Source organism: Pieris napi, chromosome 22 (assembly GCF_905475465.1).
Source record: "Pieris napi chromosome 22, ilPieNapi1.2, whole genome shotgun sequence".
NCBI lineage: Eukaryota > Metazoa > Arthropoda > Insecta > Lepidoptera > Pieridae > Pieris > Pieris napi.
Window position 1 is genome coordinate 7,044,485 of NC_062255.1, and position 25,614 is coordinate 7,070,098.

Below are 25,614 nucleotides of genomic sequence, written 5' to 3' on the forward strand. Positions count from 1 at the left end.
AAATTGTAATGGTTTATATAAATTCGAATGAGTCCGACATAAAATATGTTCGTCAACCGGCCTTCATCCACCTGTCTATCGAGTATTCTAAGGCTGCCATCCATCTGAAATCAAACAATATTTAACATTATTTTATATTTCACAGCGGTTTTCACTGAATTAGGTTTTTATAAAGCGTTTTAATAGGGCCTAAGGGGAAAACATTCAATTCGGTATTCTATTTTTTGACTTCAAAAAAGAAAGCTATCTGTTTGAGATATTAGATAATATTTGAGAATAATGAATTTTGGTTTCTAAGCATGAAATTTGTAAGTATGTATATCGGTATGCCCACAATTTTCACGAAAATTAGTTGTCATATTGTAATGTTTTAAATCAGATATATTTGAAAACTGTCATAATTTAAAACAAATTGGTGTTATGATTTTTGAGCTATATGTATAATATAGTATATATATAATGTTGATATATATCAGAAGTCGTTTTTTAATTACTTTTATTAAGCAGGTAGGTAAAAACGAAAAAAACTAATATCTAAAACACGTTATCATTTCGTTTATCGTTTTGCAAACTCGTGCTTACCGTTTCCTATCCATTTCGGACTCAGTGTGGAAGTAGAAGTGTCGTTGTTTAGGTTCCGTTGGCATCACCTCGAAGGCATATTTCTTGCCTCCCGCAGTACATGTCTGGACACGGTATCCATGGAGACAGGCCATACCTGAAAAATATTTTTTAAATGTTATTTAACTAAGTATATATAATTCAGTCCCTTGGATAATTTCAAGTATTTATCATGCACCGACTGTTTTTTTTAATTCTTTGAACAATGACAGACTGAAAAATAACTCTCTCAAACAAAAATTACGGACTTCTTTTCGAAATAACAATGTGTTAATAATTATATTATTGTATTTAATTGTTAATAAATAATCTCTAATATATAAAATTCTCGTTCCCATACTCCTCCGAAACTGCGAATCGGCTACTATCTATCTTTCAAACTTCTAAGTGATAAGGAGTACCCCAAAAAAAATATTTTTAGGAAGATTTTTTTTGTTTTTATTTTTTTATGATACAGCATATAAAATACATACAACCCTTAATTTTCATCGCCTCTACGACCAACCCCTATGTTTTATTTGTTCACATAACAATCACAGAAAAACCTAAAAAGTTTTCATTCCGGAAAACCGAACAGTCTCTGGGGTAGCATAACAAAATGTTTCATGTTGGTATGTACTAAAAAGGTAGGCTAAGTAAAATCACATTAAGGACAAACGAAGTTCGCGGAGGCAGCTAGTAATAATATAGAAATAATAAATCACGAATTTTGATCAAACACTTATTTACTAGACATACCCCTCCCCCCCTTTACCTCGTGGTTATTTAAACGCTTGTTATTTTAAACTCTTGGTAAATTAAAAGAAGAAATGATGAATGAAGAAATTAAATTAGAAATTTACCTCTGGTCCCTTGAGTTTCTTACTATCGGGAGTCGACTGTATGACTTACCAAAAGCACTCTTGCTGTTGCCGTCATTGTAGAAGTAAAGGCAGGCGTCCTTAAGCACGCAGTATCGCTTTGCCCACGACTTCCACTTGGAGCCGAGCTTCAGCAGATAACCGAAGCAGTCCGGCCGAGGTATGGACGACGGTGGCAGCTTCATGTTCCGTATCGTTACTTCGAGCCAGCCATCTCGCTGATATTCATAAATAATATTAACTCCATGACCAAAAGTCTATAAGATATCACCCTCTGTACCTACTACTATTTATTATTTAGAAAAGGGAAGACGCAAAAAAACTTCTTTATGTGTTAGACAGGAAAAAAAAAATCAGCCAGATTTCAATTCATATCTTTACATCTGAATTTTATTAATAAACATTAAATAAATATAACTTTGGCAATAATAATAATAATAATTAAAAAAAACTTTATTTATGACAAAAGGGTTGTGACAAAATTCTTATATTGCTAGTCCCCACACTAGGGAGTCACTGTAACTAGATAACAATTATTCCGTGGTTCATGTAAAAAAAAAAAATTAATAAGTAATTTTAGTGTTACGACTATAGGCGGAAACATACTACCAAAACGCGACGCTACACCACGCCATCCGACGCATGTCAGTACTTATCAATCCCATATATTTAATATGGTCAGATGCACATAGACAACACGCCATGTGATCACACGCGGTAACATCCAATCGATTTGGATCGGCGTGTTGTGGATGTTGTGATGATGACATCATGCGTCAGTCTTTCGAGTTTTTGACACGAATATCAATTTATATACTTAGATATTTTTGGATTTATTGGGCGAAATGAACGACGAACAATTAATTGAGTTGGTGAAACAATATTCTGTTTTATATGACATGACAATACAAATAACCTGCTAATCACTTCAGTTTATTAGAAAAATACAGGGTGGGTCAGAAAGATTAGCGAATTTGAAACAAATATAATAAAAAAACTAAAAACAATACACATACAATTTTTTATTTCAATTAAAATAGACATCTGGGAAATTTATTTCTTAAAAATAACATCATCCAGGTGTGCACCATTGCGCTGCAAACATTCCTCGAATCTGAACCTCAAATTGGTATAAACTTGCTGGCACATTGCGCAGGGAATAAATCACCTAAATGACTTCTGAATTTGCAAGCGTGTCGTTGTGTCGCGTGTTGGTAATGTGCACGATGGACATCGGGTGTCGACACGACACGTCGCGTCGCGTTTTAGTAGTATGTTTCCGCCTATGTCTTATAAGACATTAAGTATAAATGAGTGTGTGGGTGTGTTAATGGGTGTGTATGCGCATGCATTTGTGAGTGTAGCTGAGAGTAGTTAAGTGTAGTTGTTATGATCGTGCACTGTATCTGTTAGTTTTTAGAACCACAAAGTTATGCCAAGATACGCCTCTGTAGAATCGAAATCCAATTTGGCATAGTTTTAATGTGATTTGCGAGTTTGTATCTGGATAGGTCTCAGAATATATAGATGGGGAAATTTTATTATATAGGAAGGGGCCCCTAAATGAAAGTAAGCAAGAAATGTTAAATGAGGTAGGCACTCGATCATTTGCTGATTTTCAGAGCTCCACAATTTATTTAATTAATATTTTGAATTGCAATTGCGTCTATGAAACTTTATTTTGAAGTTTACTTAATAATGTGACTTGTTTATAAGTCCATTATATAGATTTGATCAATGTTAGTCATGAAACACTTAGAAAAACAGACTTATTACACCATTTAATGAAATTATTCCACCTCTTTTTATCACATTAAATAGATTTAGAGGTAAAAAAACAATTCAATTAAGTTAATCTCCGATTGATCATATTTGAATAATTGCGTGTAAAATAGTAGACTTTATTTGGGTAATAAAGCTACTAAAATTGTATTAATCTTACTTCGACGTGGTAAGACAAAGATTAAACAAGGCAATACACGTTGCCTAATTTAATTACAACGCCATCTAGTAAAATGAAGAGCAACTAACAAGGGTGAGGTCTACGTGTATCCCTTAATAATTTACGTAAATAATAAACAGATGGCGCCACAAAACTTTCGCAGTATGGCGGACACGCGATCTTTGATATGAAAGTATTGAATATATATTTGATAAACAATATATTTTGAAAGCAACTTTGTTGATGCCCGCCCCATACAGTATGTAACACACCTGATTACTGGCGTCAATAGCGTGGTCTAGAACAGCGCGCCATCTAGCGGAGGCTTCTGCAGTATCAGCAGCGAGTTGCAGCCTCGTACCACCGCCGCGTTGTAGTCTGAATCCGTGAGGCTTTCCCGAATCTTCCTCACTCAGCTGATAGTTTACCAGCATGAGTGCTCCCACAGGATGGATGCTCTGAAATTAATTTTGATATTATTTTCAGTAATTAAAAGTACATCTACCATTAACCAACAATGATATTTCTCATTTGGAACAGTATACAATACCTAGTTAACCGCTTGAAAAAAAGTTATACACAAAAAAACAATTTTATTTCCTAATATTTCTGGGCATATAATTTTAGTACAAACCTAACATAACTATACTGATGCTATATCTTTGTATAAGTATCTTTAATGGTACATTAACTTATTATATCGAACTCTGCAAATCAGTCGGATTAGTCGAACAGTTGATATTTATTAGGAATTTCAATGAAAGATCACGCATAATTTCTACTGTTGACCGATCTTGATGATTGATGTTTAATCGTTTAGATATTTAATGGCACTAAATTAATATTATAATATATACGTTCACTTATTTAAAGAGCAATATTACATGAAGATGTCAATACTTATTAGTAATCTATCTTTATATATATAAAAAGAAAATGGTGTTCGTTTGAGGCTCTTTCACAGGCTATTCGATGCGAATTACTTTTTAATTGCTTAATTTTTTTATTTCTGTTTTACTTTTATGAAAATTTTTCCCGCTAATAAAAACATAAGAGGCTTCCTAGAACCTCTAAACGTCAACATCTGTTAAAAACTCGATTTTCGAAATATTTCAATTTTCTTAGCGGGAAGTTAAAAAGAAGAATAATAAAAATATGAAAAAAAATAAAATAATGAAACATAAAATTTATTTTAATTCGTCCAGCAAAGCGGGCGCGAAACGGCTAGTTTTATATAACGGGGAAAACGGGCAGAAGGCTCTCCTGATGTTAAGTGATACCGCCATAGACACTTTCATTGCCTGAAGGCTCGCAAGTCCGTTGCCAGCCTATTAGGAATTGGTACGCTCATTTCTTGAAGAACCTTAATCGAATTGGAATGGAAAAACTTCAGTAGACAGCTGGTTCTACATAGTGCGCGGCGTAAAGAAACGCTGGAACAACGGACTTCGAGGTGATACTGTAATTCGTTATAGGAAAAAAAAAACTTACTGAATCCGTTTTATAATAGTACAAGCAGTTGTCCCGTTTAAGAACAAACCACCGTCGTGTCCATCGTGGTGGGTGATGGGGCCTTAAGGGCGCAGCCCGCCATAGGTAGCCTGAATAAAGGGCGGCTGGACCTCCCTCATGGGCTAATGTCGCTACTACCTCGCAAGTTCTGGCAACCTGGTACATTGGAAACATTATGAGTCCTATATCCCAAAGGGGCATTGGATTATAAGAAATAAACTCAGCTTTAAATAGCTGTCACCGGCAACACTTTGAGGCCCATATATTATATTATGATACGCACCAAACAAAAATGTAAATATTAAAAAACAATAAATTAGACACAAACTAAATTTGGTAGTTATCTTTGATCTCGGAGGAGTTGGAGCGCCTATAAAAGCAATTATTATCGGGAATCGATCCCGAGACAGTTGGTTACGTGTGTTAGCCAAGATGATCGTTTATTAATTAAAGACATATTAGTTTTCATATTTACGCAAACATCGTATATAATTATGCATATTTTTTGTTACAAAAGCTGGTTACAGGACGTGATTAATAAATATTTTTTAATTTAATATTTTTTATGTTATTTTAACGGAATATTTCTTGCTTTAAAATTAACGAGATTAAGTACTAACAATTTACATGATAATAGGACAATATGTGGCATAAATCACAAACAATAGATGAAACTAGGGAGGGATTAGAACCAGTTTTATCGCCATTACCGATCTCTTAACAACGGTAGAACGTACCCATTGCAGGTCAGTTTTATTCATATTTCACAGCAAACAATACAAAATAATTTGAAGTGGCAAAAGTTATCAAAAAATATCACAGAAATCATAACCCACCTCGTCCAGATTAATTAAATTGAGGAAACGTTAAGTTTGACAACTACGAATGTAAAAGGCTTGTAACTTGCCTCGTACGAACACGAGCTATCTGCGTAATTAGCCAATGTTTCGTGTTTTAACTAACTACTATACAATTTATGAAGATGTAGACATTTTCCAACTTATCAAAGTGTGAGTAAAGATTTTGGTAAGCGGGAAGACTGACTATTTTTAGCAGTGGCAACAATTTCGTTTTTCTTTCATTAATGTTTAATTTAAGTTTTATTTTTTTATCTATTGATGTACTTATGATTTCTGCTTTGTTGTTGTATGTGTTTTCTTTTATAATATGTATAATGTATAAATGTAGCTGTAAGATTACTTAAAATACTTTATTATAAACAAACTTAATAATTATCGTGACTCATTCTAAAGTTACTTACATCTAATTCAAGTATTTCAGAACCTGAATGAGCAATCTTCACCACCTCCGAATGCGTCTTGTCTAACACATTGATTCCTGGAATAAATTATGTTAATATAAACATTTTTTAATTTTATAATTTGATCTTAAAACCAGATATAGATTATACAACTAGATATCATCCAGAGAACATTTTTGTAGTCAGTGACCCTTAATAATAGCGGTACCAACAATTGTGATATCAAAGCTACAGACATTGAGGCACATTGAAATTGCGAACAAAAACCTCGGGCTCTATATCGTTGTCTATTGAAGATACAGTGCTGGCGCTGAACTCAACCAAAAAAAAATAACCTTTTTACCACGCTCCTATGAATAAATTCCAATTCCCACAACGATTCCCTGTTTCTACCAACACTTTCTACAACATGTGGCATTTTTCAAAATTATTTAATATATTTAAAACCGTTTAAAACTTAAAAGTCTTTATAATCGCTGTATCAAAGTATTTAATTTACAAGTGTCTATAATTGTTTACTTCTGTACTAAACATTTTTAACATCAATTAATAATATATAAAATTTTATTCTTACTGTTATTATATACAAAATGCCAACAGTAGTGAAAATACACACTCACCATTAACAGATATAATGATATCTCCCACTTCAAGTCCAGAAGTTTCAGCTGGAGTGTCAGGTTCGATGGCTGACACGACCACTGGTTTGCTTCCATGGATCCTAAACCCAAATTCTTCATTGCCACGGCGTACCACCACTGTTTTATCGCTTTCTGAAATTGGTTTACAAAGATTTAGCTTGACTAATAGTCCGTAACTTCGAAGGAACTTTTTAGAAGCTTACTTTTGTTATGAAGTCTCGATGGATTATGCATCAAATTGCACCAATATATCATGTAAGGGTACACATAGAATAATTAATAATAAATACTTAGTATTTTCTATTAATGTATGACATATTATAAACTTAATTACTTAAAGATTTCATGTGGAACATGGTCTAATAATGGTTGCAGCTCCTTACAAACCTTGGCGATTAAAAAGAGTGGCGGAGAGTTTATTGCCAGTTCTTCTTGTCCGTTCTACGCCCTTGATTTGAAACTGGCAGTGAATGTAAAATTAGAAGCATTTCATATATATTTTTTGACGTTAATAAGTGTACATAGTGTTACCTAAATGAGTAAATGATTTTTTATTTGAATGTGAACTTGAGATGTACGGTTCGATTGCCGGCGAAATAATGATTCTTTCATAGTAGGCAGACAGGGCTGATCGCTTACTTAAAAAACTCATTAATGTAACATGTTCCTTTAGTTATGGGGTTTTGAAATATTATATAGTAGAACTATTTTATGCCTAAAACGTAAATACTATTGCTTCGATTAATTATTAAATCATCAATAGGGAGTGGAGTTGAAATTTTCATCTGAAAATGAAGATGAAAATTTTGAAACATGGCCAAAACAAAATGCAACACAAGTAACCTAAGTATTTTTAAAGCCGATTTATATTATAATAATTTGTGTATAATCGTTATAATATACACTCGGCGTCAAAAAAATCGCACCTTTCCTAAAATTCGTGTCAAGCGATTATAACTCCGAAGATCCTTCCTGTACCCTATCATTATTAGTATCATTTGAAAGCTAATGAAATCCCTTATTTGAAAACGGTAGGAAATTGGCCACAACCCCCATAAAAAAATAAAATTCTGGGAAAATGTGAAACATTGTGTATTCTGATCAAAATTACAAATAAAAGGAACAATACAAAAATTAAAAATAAACAATGAAAATCCTTAAAAATTTGTCTTAAAACCTAGTGTTGCCTCCTCTAGCCCTCCGACCTGCTTCCAAGCGGTCAGTCATGGACCTGATGAGCGTCACGACGTGTTCCTGGGGAATGTTGTCCCACTCCTCGATGACGGCATCTCGAAGCTCATCGAGAGTGGCAGGAGCTGGATTACGGGCCTGAACTCGCCGTTTCAGCTCGTCCCAGAGGTGCTCGATATGATTGAGGTCAGGGCTTTTTGCTGGCCAGTCCATAACCTTGATGCCAACTCGACGTAGGTAGTCCTTGATAATCAAGGCTGTGTGGCACCGGGCGTTGTCGTGCATGAACTCGAAGTTGGCGCCGACAAAACCTGCACATGGGACCACATCCTCCTCCAAAACCTCGGTGATATACCGGTGGGCAGTCAGAGACCCCTGGTCGTGACCATCTCCAGCTCTGGAGACGCACACGAGGTCTGTCTTGCCGTCGATAGAAATGCCGCCTTAGAACATGCAGGATCCTCCTCCATACCCGACGGTTTCCACGGTGCAGGCTGGTGTGAAACGCTCCCCTGGTCACCTGTAGACTCTCTTACGCATGTTGTTGGTGTATAGGCACACTCGGGTTTCGTCAGAGAACAGGATATTCCTCCACTGGTCGAATGTCCACGGCACGTGCGTTTCATAAAATCGCTTCCTTTTCGTCCGGTGGATGGCAGTCAATTGGGGGCCTGCAGCAGCTCTCCGGGGCAGCAAATTCTTCTCTCACAGCCTTCTTCTGATAGTGGAGACGCTGTGAGCTGTCCTTCGAGTAGCTCAAAGCCGCTGCTGCAGCTCCACAGCGTTGGAGAAGCGGTTCCGCAAAGACGTCGACACAATGAAGCGATCACCTCTGACGGTAGTGCAGCGACGTCTCCCGGATCCAAGTCTCCTGATGTAACCTCCAGTCTCTTGGAACCGTTGGTTTACCCGTTGCACTCGAAATCGGCTGATTTTCAGTTGCCGAGCAACTTCAACCTGCCGTAGTCCGATTTGCAGTAGGACCACCACTTGAGCTGCTGCTTTGCCATGGTATCCATTTTCACTGGGTTTTTTCTTGTCGAAGCTCTTCAGGAATGACCTCTGTGACGTCTGGATAGCGAATAACCCATAATTGACTTTTACCCCCTCGTTTTATACGCGTCCAGGGTGGTACAATTAGTGAGCCTCCAAACGCGTACATCGCCACTTTTTAATAAAAGTGCTGGCGATTTGTGGTTTTTGATTTTCCGTAAACAAATGATTATTTTTTTGAAAGCTTATTAATTGAGCTTTTAAATGATACTAATAATGATAGGGTACAGGAAGGATCTTAGAAGTTATAATCGCTTGACACGAATTTTAAGAAAGGTGCGATTTTTTTGACGCCAAGTGTATATAAATAGATTAATAAAAATATTGCCGTATTGATTGTATTACTATAGAGAGTAATAATTACTTTTCTTTAATCGATAAAAGCTTTCACCGTTTCAATAACAATTCAAAAAACGCAGCTTAATAAATAATACTTGAAAAACTAAAGCAACATTAATCGCACAGATTGAGGTTATCACTGGTATATCCACATCGTTTAAATTCATATGGCCATGACACATATTCTTTTGAACCCAGACCTAATATCGAAAAAATCTAAAACCATATCAATAGAATTGGCATTTATCCAAAGACCGCATATCTCCATTCATGCTAGCGCCAGTCTCATAACATTTACACTAATTGTTCAAAAAATCATTCATGATACCTCAATGGAGGATTGGATGGAGATTGGATTTTTAGAGAAAGCATTGTCGAACCTAATTTCGCTGTTTTGCTGATGCTTTTTCTTTTTTTCTGCTCTAAGTGCCAACAAATTTCTACAATTTTATTGTATTTTATTGTGTGCTTGTATTATCGTATATGTTTTAATTTTTTTTTGTGAAACTTATGTTTACATTAATAGTCACACATTTTAGATGTAAGATTTTGTAAAATAATTAGTAGATTTAGTACTGTGTGATGTCGTAAGCTTAATAAATAAATAAATAAATGGTTAGTTCTGATGTGTGGTACCGGGCTCGCCATAGTATTCGTTGTTTATAAAGATATTACGCACCAAGTTTGAGCTATACGTATAGTTAGTACGAAAGAATGCTTGAAATTAATTACCACTCGGCTCCGGTGCAACAAGTCTGTTTACTTCACATTGTCGACACCATAATACCAGCATCAATTTGAAAATGTCTTCCAATTTCTGTCTTAAATTACCATAATCTGGATTAGATAAAACTCCTCGTACTAAAACGTAAAAGATTTAAAATAACTTCAACGATAAATAAACAAATGAATAAAAAATAAAATCATAATAAACTTACAGGTGTGCCCCATTTTACTTATTTATACACGGAACTAATCTAAATATTTGACTATTGATTGCGCGCACATTTCGATGACGTCACAGGCGTAATGTCAAAATCGATGGAAAATAAAACACCGAGAGACTAGGCGTGCCTCTACACTCGCGAGACTTCAGCAACTGAGAAGTGACGTTCGGCTGGCCATGTGAAATTAAATTTAGTGCGCATACATTCGTCCGACCTGAAACGATTTTTTATCGACTCTATTTAAACTATAGATGATTCAGAGTCATGGTTAACACATTTTTTGTATCACCTGTTATATTTCTACAGTCGAATGGTAAATTGACCCACGAGTTGTAAATTAAGATTATACGGCGCAGGTTTTAACTCATTACCGCAGACAATTAGAATACCTTTGTGTATTAAATTTGGCTTTATATTTCGTTTATATATAACGCTGGAAGTTGTAGGGTATAAATAATTTATATGCAATTTTTATACAGTTTTCTAAATCTCACAATATAAGATTATAGTAAAATAATAACGTTATTTCAAAAGACGTCCAAAAATTAGATTAATAGTATCATCGGTATGATGGATTTTTACTTAATACATTTCTTCTCCTACAAACAAGAGGCCAAATAATACAAATAAAACATATTGTTATCATACTTTTTTGAGTATTTTGTTGTGCTATATTTTTCTACATATATTATTTTATATAATTCATTTATAATGTAACTAGCTGACCGGGCAAACGTCGTTTTGCCATGTATATAATTTATAATAAAAATATAGGGGTTGATCATAGAGGGGTGAAAATTAGGGGTTGTATGTATTTTTTAATGCTGTATCATAAAAAAATAAAGAATAATCTTTTTATCTAAAATTAAAAAAAAAAATAGGGGAGGACTACCCTTAACATTTAGGAGGATGAAAAATAGATGTTGTCCGATTCTCAGATATACCCAATATGCACACAAAATTTCATGAGAATCTGTCGAGCCGTTTCGGAGGAGTTTAACCATAAACACCGCGACACGAGAATTTTATACATTAGATTAACACAGTTCCACATCAGAGCACCAGAACGCAACGAGAAGTTCAATTGTTTCATACATTACATAAACGAATATTATGTCATTTTTAAAAACGAAGCATAAAAAAGTATTTGAGGTCGTTCTTTAAATAGCGATACGAATTTAAATAAAGAGGTGACGAGAATAGAGTTAGCGTCATGTCGAACAGTTGCGATAATTTGCGGACAGCAAAAAGTGACGTCATTTTAATCTATTAATGACGTTTGATCTTTACAGAGCAAATAACGACTGTTCATTACGAGGCTAAACATCGGGTAATCTTTTACAATAGTAAGTATACAGGGAACAAGTACTGCGATTTTGAAAATTCTGTCACGAGTAGTTCCAAAATATTCCTTATAATAAGAATATAATTTAAGAAATATAAAATATTTTAGTTTCACTTCATATTAGATCGCTATTTACGTTGGTTAGACTAAATAAGATAAACAAATCTTGGGAACACTAATTTAATCAATAATAGATATACCGGGCGGATACTAATCTAATAAATAAAAGTCTCGTGTCTCGGTGTTTGTGGTTAAACTCCTCCGAAACGGCTTGACCGATTCTCATGAAATTTTGTGTGCATATTGGGTATGTCTGAGAATCGGACAACATCAATTTTTCATTCCCCTAAATGTTAAGATTAATTTAATTAAAAATAAATAAATTATTAAATTTAATTGAATTAACCCCTAATTTTTTTTTTTAAATTTTTAGATAAATTTTAAATTTTTACATACATACAACCCCTAATTTTCACCACTCTACGATCAACCCCTATTTTTTTATTATAAATGATATACATGGCAAAACGACGTTTGCCAGGTCAGCTAGTAATAATTTAAATATAGTAATTGTTTCTTATGAGTTTTAAATTTATTTATGTCATACATATCGGACGTGCAATCTAGTTTTTGGTTAAAAGGTATTTTTTATGATATTTGCTTTTTATAACTATCAAAGAGTTTGGAAATTATTAAGAACATAACTAAAACAAAACAATGTGGGTCATTTAGAACGAATCTTCGAGGTAGCATTAAATAAAAAAGGAAATTCCTTGTGTAAGGCTTATGAAATAGCATATTACATAATTATTATTCTCTACCAGTCTTTGATACATAAATTTAAATACACGTATACAATGGCATAGTTGCTGTAGTTTTGAGTGCGTTTTGTTTAGGCTACATATTTATTATGACTGTAACAGTTTTAACTACCATTCATCAACTACTACATACGGTAGTAGCACACTACATAATTATGAAAGTAAGTACTACAACTGAAAGAGTAGTGGCAGTCCTTTGCGGTCGGAACTTAGGTATAACATAATCACAGCGCAAGCGCAGGCAGCCTTGGAAGTTCAGAAAAATATATCTAGATATATGTATATTATTTATGTGAAAATCAAAAGCAATACTGGCAAATGCAAGTGGAACTTTGAGAGCTCTACTAGTGTATCCTTCGACGTTGTCAAGCTTAAATAACGTTGTAAGGAGGTTTACAGACGCCTCAACATTTGCACAAATTAAAACGGCCAAAACTCCTTTCAGAATTTGACGAATCGTACCCAAATATAATAGCTTCAATATAAAATCAAAATTATCAGAAAAACTATGGATGGGACGCTGCTTTCACTAAGCTTGAACTGAAATTGGCACATGCCCATTGCGTGCATGCACGTGTCTCAAGTACCAACGGTGGGTCCGTCGTTTAATAAAGCCCGGAAGGTCTTACGCAAGAGGAGTCAGGGGACTAAGGACTATTGACTCGTTTCTGGCCTGGAGGCTTTCACCTCGAAAGGGATTTCTCATCCTAGTATTAAGATAAAATTATGCTAACTAATTGTAACTATTTTTGGAGAAATTCAAGGCTCTATATTTTATTTAAATGTTAAATAAGGTATATAAATGGTGAATAGCATGCAAATACAGGGGTCTAGGCTCCAAATATGATTTTGTTCTATTCGGTGTCAAGGTCCGTGGGGTCCTAGCGCTATAAGGCTTTTTTAGAAAATGGTTAGTGGACATCACAGGAGACCAAAGACTCGGACAAAGATTTAGTCTAGCTATTCAAAGGGGGAACGCTGCTATTATCTTCGGAACCTTGCCTAAAGGGACTACTCTTAATAATCAATTTTAGTTATTATATTTTCAGGTTAGTTGTTATTCTCCTGTTATTTATTTATTTGTAATATATTATTGGTCAATTAAATTATAGTAAATATCACATCTCAAAACTTACCAAACGTATTGTTCGACTGTCGTCTATTCAGTTCGATGCAGGCCCGTCGATGTACGAGGCGATGCGTGAGCGCAACGTAGCGTTTGTTGAACTCGCTCTCAGACTCTGTCGGATCTTCCTGGCCTTCTGATGCTACGGTAACATCTGTTGATTTATAAGCTTAGTTTATTATTGAAAAGTTTAATAGTTTTAATAATAATCCATTAACTCTAAAACCCTTTTAAAAGGGTTGTTAAAGTATTAATAATAATCCATTAACAACCCTTTTATGGGCCTAGGTTTTGTCTTCGTATAGGTTTGTGCCTGTCATACAACAATGATTTTTGGCTTTCACGATAGAGACAGTATGATATGGGTTCATTTGAGCGGCGGTTGAATAAGCGTTGCCTGGACGTGCCCGCTAGTAGGCCATATCTCACTTAACAACAGATGGGATTGTGGCCAAACGGCCTGACATTCGCGCTCCGCGTGTCTATAAATAAATAAATCAGTGGTGCTACAACCCTTATTGGGTCTGGGCCTCAGATTTCTGAATATGTTTCATGATCAATAGGTGATCAGCCTCCTGTGCCTGACATACGCCGTCGTCTTTTTGAGTCTAAGGCAAGCCGGTTTCCTCACGATGTTTCCCTTCACCGTTCGAGCGAATGCTTAATGCGCACATAGAAAGTCCATTGGTGCACAGCCAGGGATCGAACCTACGACCTCAGGAATGAGAGTCGCACGCCGAAGCCACTAGGCCAACACTGCTCTGCTCCGCTTGCGTACTGCATATACAATAAATATTTGTGAATTAAAAAAAAACAAAAATGTTGACCTGGTGGAATCCTAGTCCAATGGTCATCAGTTTCAGAGAGTAGTATCCAGTTTCCACACCACCAGGGAGTTGCGTATACTCCGCGCTCGGTCCGACCTTCAGCACCCTCAGAACTTCCAGAATAGTCTTCTTGCTCTAAAAATATTAACAGTATTCATAGTTGCGGACATATAAAAACATTGACAGAGCTATAGAAATAAGACTGCGTCTAAAAGTCTATAAACGTACCTATAAAGATTTCTGCTTTGGAAAATACAACTCTTATATTCAAAATGGGGCTGCTGCTGCTGTACCATGCATTACGTGAACTCTAGAAAGATTTTTTTGCCTTCTTGACAACGTTGAGCGGGTATATTTGTGTAAATTTACATAGGTATAATATTAACAAATTATACACCTTTCTTAGGAATACCGACGTATCAGTTGGTAAAAACGGTATCGAAACGGTAACGAAATCGCGTTCATAGACACAGATAGACTCGGCTGGGGGATTCATTCAACAAAAATGCTTATATTTGAGTAAATTTACATATTGTGATAAGAACAAATTATACACGTAAACCTTTCTCAAAATACCCACTTATGAGTTGGTGAAAACAGTACTTTGAGTAATTCGTTAAGACAGATAGACTCGGCTGGGGGATTTCATTTAATAATAATAGAAGAGCGAAAAATATCAGTAGGAAATAGACATCATTAAAACAATTTGATGTTATCGCAAATCGCTAAACAAATCATATATACATAATAAGGTTTTAGTTTTAAACAAAGACTAGTTGTATAATCTGTGGCATAATCCAATTTGTTAAGATTTAAAATCGTCTTGACATCGGTTTACACGTGTAGACAGGCACAGTAATCATATAGCTTCAATGCGTTCTAGTTAATTATATCATATTTTATAGATATATTTTGTAGCTTTACTGTCTACTGTTTGTAGCTAGGAGCGCACGAACAAAGGCTCGACCAACACGTGAGTATCGAGGCTATTCAACTCCTTGACACGACGGGCCTAGTGAGAAGATTGAAATGGACAAAACAAAACAGTGATTTCCCCTTAATAGAGATTGTAAGTAGTGTTATTGGACATTGTCTTATGTTAAATATCCTTATAAGTAACTTAGGTTAGACTTAAATTACTTATTAGTCTTAAGTAAGGCGAGATTGTTCTGTTAAATAATGTCTGTGTGCAGAGACAATTTACAAATTAAACGAGAAAATAAAAGAGTAAAATAAAAACCGCATACCATCAGGATCTACACTGGCATTAGCAGCGAGCTTGTCCAAACTGTTGCCAGCGGAACGAGCTATACGGGAGTCCTGAGGTTTTTCACTAGTCGCATACTCTTCCTTGCCTCGTTCTTCCGACTATGGTAATATACATGTATATAACCAAACTTGTAAACATTTTGTATATATGAAGCATTAATTCAATGACAAGTGTCAACTAAAAATAACTTACTAAAACTTTGATCATTTGACAGATGGGAGTGTTATTTATTGCACTGTTCGTTCTTTGGTTGTTGAGAATTGACCCTAGTGGTCACTTCGCTATACTTCACTTCTATTTTTAGTGAGATGCCAAGAAAAAGTACTGGCCATGCCGTTTAACTAAATATTTGCTTGTAAAATATCATAAGGCGTTGAAGCGAATCTGAGTAAATTTAATAAATTACCTTTGCTCGAACATCCTGCCTATACCGATAGTTCCTAGATTTATCCTCGGATCTGTATCTTTTGTCTAACTTTTTGTAGAGTCGGACTCCACTGGCGTGTTTCTTCGTGGACATACAGGAAGGAGAGTCAGCAAAGCCCGCTGGGGCAGGTACTATGTCTGGTGTCGCGTCCGCATACGATTCCTATGATACAAAATGGGATTGTTTTTTTTTTTTTTTAAATGTTTGACTAAAAAAGCGTTATTTAAATTTTTGGTTGAAATACAATTTATTATCATATCCGACTTGACCGGGATGGTCAGATGTTTGTAGGTAAATTTGTAATCAACATGAGTAAATCCAACAACTATAGCTCATATGCACTTATTAAAAATTCCTGAAAGGTATTTAACGAATACTTTAAAAAAAAATAGCATTTAGTTAAATTATTATTAAAAGCTAACCAGTAATGAAGTTATTACATACAAGTAATAATTGTAGTATCGAAATTTTCGCCTACATTATGAAAAGTTAGCACAAGCCATAACGTCATTATATGTGAGAAATAAATTATTTAGATGTAATATTGTATTTTTTAACTCTGGTTACAGATACAATAACGTATATTATGTTACAATAAGTTATTTATAGTTCTTCAGTATTTTTAGAAGCATCATTGCATAAAACAAGGTCAAACTAAAATGGAGGTGGCCTAGCAGAAAAAAAAGCAAATAATAATTGACACATACCCATCTCCAAACTAAAATAAAAGTACAAACTTTATATATTTTGACAAATATTTAACAAAAACAATTGCACTGGAGACTTTGTTTGTTTGGTTGTATTCGCTAATTTCAGGAATTACTGGTTCGCATTGAGAAGAATAACAGAATAAACTTGTTTAACTAAAATAAAAAAATATTTTAATTCTGTAATACTTACATCAGTATGCGAAGTCTTAGAGGTCCTACTGTCGTCGTGCGAGGCTGTGACGATGTGGACCTCTTTGCCGCAGTGTAGGCAGTGGGCTCTCGCCTCGTCTTCCGCCCCAAGGCTGTGCTCAGTTTGCTCCGAATAGAAGACGGAGTCCGAGCCTGGTGAAACGGAACGGAGGGATTCTGCTGAGGCCGCCTTTGCAAACTTTCCGTCTGTTACAGAAACTTCGTTATCACTGTTTTTAAAATTCCTATTTTTGCCAATACAAATTTGGATTTAATCAATTATTGTGCCGATTATGTTAACAATTTTCAGTTTTGGAATCAAGGGGTTTGCGTAGGCCGCTGTATAAAAGTTGCTTGATTAAATACTATTGTAATATTAAAATTAAATTCTAAGATTGAATTTATATAAAATGTATATTTGATACAAATCGAATAGAGGTATCTTTAGATAATTTGGTAACTAATATAGCACGAATTTTCCGAAATGAAAGGGTATTGAAATTATTCATTATTAATTTGTTTCATTTGAGGGCAATTCATTTTGTATGGTAAATTACAATAAACCGTATAATTTACTAGACGCAATATAACTCTAACTCGTATTCGGGGATGATATAAACACTGGGGATAGGTAAAACCCATGTGACATAGTTCAAAAAAATGCAACTGACATATTCTATAAGGTGAAGAAATCGACTGACACTTATAAGTACTACAATCTACAAACCATTCTCCTGCTTACGATGCTGCGATGTTGGGCCTTTGACGTATCTTAATGGCGTCAATCTTGATCCATCATTAAGAGCACGAACAGTTTCAATATCTTCCGCTTCCAAAGAACTCATACAAGGCAATGTTGGTATGGACTGTTTCCTTCTAGGCAAACTTCCGGGGAGTGATATGCTTTCGTTGGACCCGCTTTTTCTTCTAGGTCTTGAACTAAATGGAATAGAAATTAATTATACTAAGAGATTGTATTGCGAGTGTACGTGTGGGTACAGCTACCGATTTATGCAAGACGGCAGTTAGGGCTTTCTTCTAAACAACCCTTTTGCCCATGCCCATTAAATTAAATAACATGTAGAAGCTTGAGATGAAAAATCAAGACTAGTATTTTATTTACTCATCAAACCTGTTCTTAAAATACATTTAAGTGAGTGAAAAGCTTACGAGTAACCGCAGTGGTTGTTATTCGAAGTAGGAGATTTTGTGGTTGAATTGGATCCAGTCTTCCTTCTTGGACTATCTCGTAAGCGTCTGTGTTTTCTTGGAGATATATTTCCATTACTTGCACCTGCAATACATATCAGTAAAATAAAAGCACCATCGTGTGAGTTATAATTAGTTATTCCAGCAAGAGGTAACGAACTCCAGCCCTCACACAGCGGTTTTCGTTTCGAAAAGTGAGTTACAGAATCGCAGGGCAGAACTGAGACTGAGATAAATGAAAGTTATTTTTACTTTTTGAGAAGAAATAAATTTTTGTTAGTAGTTTAAGGTAAGGTAAGGTGGGTTAGCAAAATTACCAGCGACATGTTTGTTTTATTTACACCCTGAAAGACTGTGCTAAATATGCGGATTAATATATAAAGTTCATTATATAAGTTCAACCTCGCATACCATTTTTCTTGTACTGCTCACTGGAATCATCAGAAGTAGGAATATTTAAATGCAGTTTCATATTAGACCCAATTGCTTCTCTTCTTTCATATTGCGTTCCCCTATAACTGACATCAACAGTTCTACTTTGTGTAGGACTCTTTGCTTTTAACTTTGTCCTTTTAACGTATCTTTCTCTTTCTACGGGCCTTCTATCTGAATCCTTTTCTTTTTGCATCTTTTCTTTTAAAGATTTTTCGACGTCTATTGTTTCTCTGGGCGATGATTGCAAACTCTTTGTCTTTTCTACGAAATGTGTTTTCTTTTTGCGAGTTTCTTGCTTTTCTTCTAAAGGTGATTTTGACATTGCAGACTTTAATGCGCTTCGTTCGTATCGGATTGAGGAGGTTTCTTTTTCTTTCTTCCCCCAGTCATCTCGAGATGTAGAAATAGAGTCATCGTATGATTTTGAAAATTCTAAAGTGAAGGCTTTCTTTTTTCTTCGTTTTTCCTCTGAAAGCCAAAGCCTTGGACGACTTGTTGATCTGTATTTTTGCGAGTGTTTATAAGCTGGAATAAACACTTTTTATTTACATAAAAAAATACGTTTAAAATATCATATTTAAGTAAAATGTATCATACTTAATCCACCGTCATCGTCATCCTCTATTGGACTTTCATAATATCCAGACGACGAATAATGAACACTTCGTTCATCGTCTGATAAAGATCCCTATAAATATAAAAAAATATAAGATTCCATATCAATAGATTTAAATATATTCAGTACCAAGAAATGTTACCATATTTTTGGGAACAAACTGTTCTTTTCCTTTGATTTTTTCCTTTTTTACTTTGACGACTTCAGGTTCGGGTTTCTCAGGTAAATCTTTCATTTTTTCACCGATTGTTTTATCAATTACACTTTCTAATAAATTTGAACTTGATCCACCTATGCTATAACTGCCACTTGAACTACTTTTCAGACTTCCTGTCTCTCGTTTTAAAGAAACCTAAAAAGAAAAAGAACAAATTTTTATTCCGGTTTTATATTCAAACATAAAAGCCACAATGCTGGATTTACTATTTTTTTTAAAGGTATGGGAGCAAACGAGCCTGCGGGACGCCCAAAAAAGGGCAGTCAGAGCCCACAGACACCCATTTTTAGTGGGTGCGTTGCCGGCCTTTGAGGGAGGAGTACACTCGAATTATAAATAGTTGGAGGTCGTATCTCTTAAGGAAGACCCCACCGGGAGTCGATTCCACAGTTCGCTAGTTCGTAAAAGAAAATGCCTTGTGAAACGGACTATGGAAGACTTTCAGGCATCAAGATGATGTTGATAAAAAGTAAGTAAAAGTAATAAATTAAAATATACCGTCTTCGCTGAAAGTTCTTCTTTAATTTTAATAAGTTCAGTCTTATTTTTCCTTATATAGTCTACACATTGATTGATTTCAGCTTTAACTTCAATTCTTTCTACCGAAGGCTTAGATTTCCTATCTGGTAATTGTGAAGGTGGTGAAGTTAAATTAGGTACTATAAAATCATCGCTTATCTCTAAGGGCGGTGAAAAACTTGGCAGAATTAAATCTTCTGTTATATTATCTGTTTTTGTAGACGAATACAAACTAGATGCGCTCTCAAATGATGACCCCTCTTGGGCCTTATTATTGTTTTCTGAACCTGTAATATTAATAAAAATAAAGTTAAGAGTATGAAACACAAAATAAATTACTTCCTAGTAATTCAACTTACTGAAGGCTGAATGTGTGCGATGTATTATATTTCAATGTTACTACATATAAAAATATTATTTTACTGGTAATGTTTTTTTATAAATATGATAAACACACTTACGAAGTTAACGTCTATGTGTTTATATATATTGAAGTAAATTTATTTATTTATTTAATTTTTTTATATGTATGTATGTTTTTACCTACATACATACGAAAACGAGAGGGTTTTGCTGGACGAGATATGTATATTGTTAAAATCTAATAAATTTGTTACTATGCATAAAAAATGAAATCGCGTGAAGGATTGTAAGAGATTTTACCGATCGATAAAGCGATACTTACTGTTATTTTGATTTTTACTATTGCTTCTCTTAGAGCTGTCCGAGTTAGCTGTTACATAGTCTTCTGTAGTTGTACTCTCTGATACATCTGTATTAACCTTTCCCGAGTCTGTTCTGGCGAGACTAGTCTCACTACTCCCAGTTTTTGCTAAAACGGGTTCTGGCGGAGACTGTACGGTATAGTTAGGTATTGTACCGTTTGGTTCCTTTTGCTGGGCTTTTCTTTGTAATTCCTGTCTTCTAGAAGGACTAAGTGCCCTCTCTCGCTTCTTGTTAATGAAACTTGGAGTACGCTTAAATGGGACATCGCTGAGGTCTAAGCTTGGATGAGTGATTGCAATGGCAGGAGTATGATTTGCCTTTGAGTGTTGTATTGGAGATGTTTTTGATATTGGTTGTTTTGTAATAGGCAACATGGGCAATGGAATGTTTGGCACTACGGCCGGAGGTGATAGAGATGGTCTGTGTTGAATGGAGCTTGAACCGGATGTATCCAATTTATTTCTTGGAGAGGTTGGTGATTGACTCTGAAAAAAGTAAGAGGTTAACGCTTTACTTAAAAAATATAGTACCTATCTTCTGTGGCTTCGGTCCATGCACTATTAAGATGGAGCAACAAAATCGATATTAAATCAGTGTGATATTGAAATTAACTAATCATATTTCTCCGTAAGCTTTCAATCTCAAAACCATTAAAACTTTGTCATTTATTGAGCCTATTATACGCAATGTGCCTAAACCAGGTAGACCAACACAGCAGCGATCTTACTTGGGAAGCATCAAATTCTTCATCCAAGGCATCAGTATCTAGCGAGGATCTTTGTTGATGCTGTAATAAAAGCAATTGTTTTCTTCGTGATGTTGGTGTTAATAATGCCAATGCTCCAGGAGAAGCTGCCAATGAGCTAAGGTCGGACGAACTGCAATAAACAATAAAATTTGATTCATTAAACATATAAGAAAATATTATAGGCCTAGTGATATTCACATGGGCAAAAGAATATTATTATTTTTATTTATTCAATACCTTTCAGTTATAGGGTTTGCGTAGAAACAACCGTCGTGAGATTTGAGGTCGCAACAGCATTAAAATACCTCAATAATTGTTATGTTGATAACACGGTTACGTCAGTATAATTTGACAGTAATCAAACTGTGTGACAAATGTGAACAAATGAAATGACGCGTTAGAATATTAGTTCGCATAAATGCTGCGTCGGTTGTTTTTACGTACAGACTTTATAATAGTTCTTGTAGTAAGGCCTTTTTAAGTACCATTCAGTGTTAGGGCGAGACATCATCCTCACACATCCGCTACAACTGACGTCACATGTATTAAATTTTTGAAAGGAATACGTAATGACAAGTATACAAAAAGCTACTATACTACTTACTTTGAATATTTTTTATACAGACCTGATGACTGTTCCGTTTTCTGTCCCAGAGTCTATTTGTAATATAGTCGTTTGAGATTCGTTCCATAACCCGTCAGAGTGGTCTCTGTAATTGTGAAACAACATTTTGATGATAAGGAGAAATATAAAAATGCGACACAATAAAAATCTAAGAAGTATTTACTAGAAAATGATCCATTATCGCAAGGTCCACTTATTATATTGCAATTATTCTAAAATCTCTAGTTTGGTTTAATGCTATTGTAAATACAGAAATATCAGTTCTTGTTTCGTCTCCTTATTTCTATGTGGTGTAATAATATTATTACCTGCTATGATCGACAGTCAACGATTCATTGGATGCTGAAGGTGATTTCTTTTCTAACGGTGCAAGAATTTTAGTTAGACTATTCGCTGACGGGATCTTTTTCTCTTTTTCTTCTTCATCTATCTCTTGTTTTTCTACTTCCGGTGAAGTAGGACTCGATTTCGCTGTACTGAAATTTTATGTGTTAAAGTTAAAATGCTGAATAACAAATTTACATTTTAAGGTGTTTTTAGAAAAATATGAAGATCATAATTTAATATCTATCGACTATTCGTAATATTTTTCTTAATCAAACGTTTTTACCTTACATAGTTTGAATTTAATACGATCTGGAGGGAATGCGTCTACTTGATTTAGCAAACTCATTTTTCATAAATCTGAATTTAAAAAAACAAAATAAATAATTCCTTTTTCAAATATCGAATTGACAAATTAAAGTCCCATATGGCATCTATTTTAATGAAAAACAATGAAATTATTTTAATAAAAAATCCTTAAAAAATATTTTAGCCAGTGTTATTTTTTTGAAGAAAAATGTTCTATCCTTACATTCTTCATCTCCAGATGGTATTAAATATACACTTAGTTGAAATGTAAAAGTTAAACCAAGCTATAAGCAAGCTTTAATAAGCCAAATAAAGCCAGCATTAAACACCAACCTGTCTTGGAGATTATCTTCTCGGTCAATACTTTCTGTTTTATCTTCAAAGCTAACGCTCCGAATTCTAAATGAATCATGCTTGTAACTAATATATTTTTCATGAAAGTCTTCATATGGAGCATTGCCTTCTGAAGAACTAAGAAGAGAATTACATGAATGAAACGTGAATTAGGCAAGCATTAATTTTATAGATCGAAAGAGATGGCTATGCTTATACTAAAGCCGAATAGTAACTTCATACACTTTATTGTTATTCCATGCTCGATATTGTAAGCCGTGAAGGGATACACGAGAAAAGTAATGTCTATAGAGATAAAAGCTTGCGCTACGAAGTGCTAGATAAATAATACTCATATTTAAAACAGTTTATAAGAAGATTGATCTTAAGTAATTTACATAATCCTTTTACGGCTCAAGAACGTAAAGCTTGGAATTAATCACGGAAAAGATAAATAAGGTTGGAATTTGAACGAGTTTTGTATTAGAACCAGTGTCATCAGTAGCTATTACTTCTACAGTTTCACTCGTATTGAAAACTTTAAATATGCCTACATTTATCTATTCCGTGAAAAAAATATTCGTGATTTCAAGTAAAATTACGTGCGTTATGTGCATTGAGGCGTCATATATAATATTAGCCATACCTAAAGGATCCATCGGGTTCAAATGGAAAGATGCCTTCATCCTTAATAGGTGTTTCGTCATAATTTTGAGCAATGTACTGTTTATATGTAGCTTCTCTTTCTCGATCTTCTCTAGTCATATTTTCTTGACTTGTGGACATAATTATTGGTGCATCCTTTCCACCATCGCTACATGAAATTTCATTTTTTCGCCTGTAAATACATATTTTTCTTGTATGTATCAAAACATTATTTTTGTAACTTTTATTTGTTCCAACACTTTTTGTACACATTACACCGAAAATAAGATTAAAATATGTCTTGTAAAATCGAAGAGAAATATACAAGTGCCAAAGAGCGATTTAAGTTTACAATAATTGTTAATTTTTAAAATCCAGTAAGTACGAATGAAGCAAAGGGAAGCAAAAAATATTTTTATATTCATATTAAGTATAAGTGGAAGAATATGTAAAAAAATTGGTACTAAGAAGCAGGATACGCAATCCTAAAGGAAAATATACAATAATTTCTGATAAGATAGAAACTCATAACGCACACAATGCTTGAATAATAAAAGCCAGTCTCGCATAAACCTTTTCAGGTTCAAAAAGTTGTTAATTATTTTCTAGTACAACATACTAAAGATACTCACGCATCTAGCAAAATTTCTCCTTCCGACAACGTTTTTTGGAGAATTCTCTTGTTTTTCCTTCGAAGTGTTGTGAAAGGAATGGCTTCATCATCAGGCCTTGGCTCAAAATCAATGATAATTTCCTTTTCATTTTTTTCACTATCGTCAGTAGTAGTCGCCGATGTTTCAGTGGATGGTTCTGATTGAAATGTCGATGTCTTAGATAATGGATGGGAATTTGTGGTCTTTTGCGAAGCGTCACTTGTGCTCTTTGATAATATCGATCTTAATGATTTATCGATTTTCGCCTGTTTAGCGATCTCTTGTTGTAAATATTCTAAATTCCGTCTGTTTAACGCCATACTTTTTTCTATGTTTTCAATGTCATCATCAATAGTGTCATCTCTATCGCTTTCGTGAATAAATTGGAAGTTTTGTTGGAAATATTCTTGCGCCTGTTTTTGGAGTGCACTAAGTTCTGAGGATTTGTCTATTTGAGAGGAAGCTACGGATTTGATAGAGCATGATGTGACGTCATCCGAGTCGCCTCTTTGTAATGGTGAAATAGGTGTGGGTGAATGAGGGGAACGAGGTGGTTCCTCTGATTGTGTTCTGTGTAGTTTTTCATGCTCACCCGCGATAATACTGAAATATTTAAAATAGTAAATGATACTAAAAATAAACAAAAAAATTTATTTCAGTTTTGGATCGTCGGTTAATTTATGTAATGTTTTGACCAAATCGTTAAAAATACGATTCCTATCTCACAATCACCTTAAGCTGAATAGAACATTAAGTAGTACTAGTACTTGTTTAGTAGTTTATGTAATTATTCTTCAAACTAAATTTTATTCACATTCTTTACACTTTTTTTTACTTACATTAGAAATACGATATATTTTTCGTTTCCATCTAGTATATATCTATATGTATAGGATAAAATATATCTTGACCGCAGAGTACGCAACGATAAAGAAGAACCTATGTAAAAGAAGCAAAATATACCTTTCTATAGCAGCAGCAACTTCATCGTGAGCGCCTGTCAGTCGATCACCTCCAACCTCAGAAAATGATTTTGTCAATCTTCGCGCACCTACTGTGATACCATTTGTTTGTACGCCAGCTGCAACCATTTTGACCTGAAACGTATTAATAATAATATTAGCAAGTTATCACGAATTTCAGATTTGTCTTCTTAAACTTTTAAAGGCCACT

At 34.6% G+C, this 25,614-nt stretch overlaps 1 protein-coding gene across 2 annotated transcripts in view; it reads right to left on the reverse strand.

Moving 5' to 3' along the window:
- The window catches only part of LOC125060711, a 192,124-nt gene continuing 166,510 nt past the window's right edge, over positions 1-25,614 (reverse strand). Inside the window, exons 11-36 of one of the 2 annotated variants that reach the window (XM_047665735.1) lie at positions 25,405-25,538; positions 24,421-25,044; positions 23,790-23,981; positions 23,144-23,281; positions 22,486-22,653; positions 22,179-22,262; positions 21,532-21,682; positions 20,764-21,289; positions 20,058-20,365; positions 19,485-19,694; positions 19,324-19,414; positions 18,703-19,251; positions 18,253-18,376; positions 17,810-18,021; positions 17,084-17,289; positions 16,163-16,345; positions 15,734-15,854; positions 14,487-14,621; positions 13,670-13,813; positions 6,817-6,969; positions 6,197-6,273; positions 4,915-5,091; positions 3,696-3,881; positions 1,513-1,699; positions 583-718; positions 1-104 (exon numbers count right to left, since the gene is read on the reverse strand). In XM_047665735.1, coding sequence (XP_047521691.1) covers positions 53-104; positions 583-718; positions 1,513-1,699; positions 3,696-3,881; positions 4,915-5,091; positions 6,197-6,273; positions 6,817-6,969; positions 13,670-13,813; positions 14,487-14,621; positions 15,734-15,854; positions 16,163-16,345; positions 17,084-17,289; positions 17,810-18,021; positions 18,253-18,376; positions 18,703-19,251; positions 19,324-19,414; positions 19,485-19,694; positions 20,058-20,365; positions 20,764-21,289; positions 21,532-21,682; positions 22,179-22,262; positions 22,486-22,653; positions 23,144-23,281; positions 23,790-23,981; positions 24,421-25,044; positions 25,405-25,538 — 5,268 coding nt within the window. In that variant the 3' untranslated portion in view covers positions 1-52. Of the gene's footprint in view, positions 105-582; positions 719-1,512; positions 1,700-3,695; positions 3,882-4,914; positions 5,092-6,196; positions 6,274-6,816; positions 6,970-13,669; positions 13,814-14,486; positions 14,622-15,733; positions 15,855-16,162; positions 16,346-17,083; positions 17,290-17,809; positions 18,022-18,252; positions 18,377-18,702; positions 19,264-19,323; positions 19,415-19,484; positions 19,695-20,057; positions 20,366-20,763; positions 21,290-21,531; positions 21,683-22,178; positions 22,263-22,485; positions 22,654-23,143; positions 23,282-23,789; positions 23,982-24,420; positions 25,045-25,404; positions 25,539-25,614 lie in introns of both variants that reach the window. The other variant, XM_047665734.1, reaches the window with a different exon arrangement.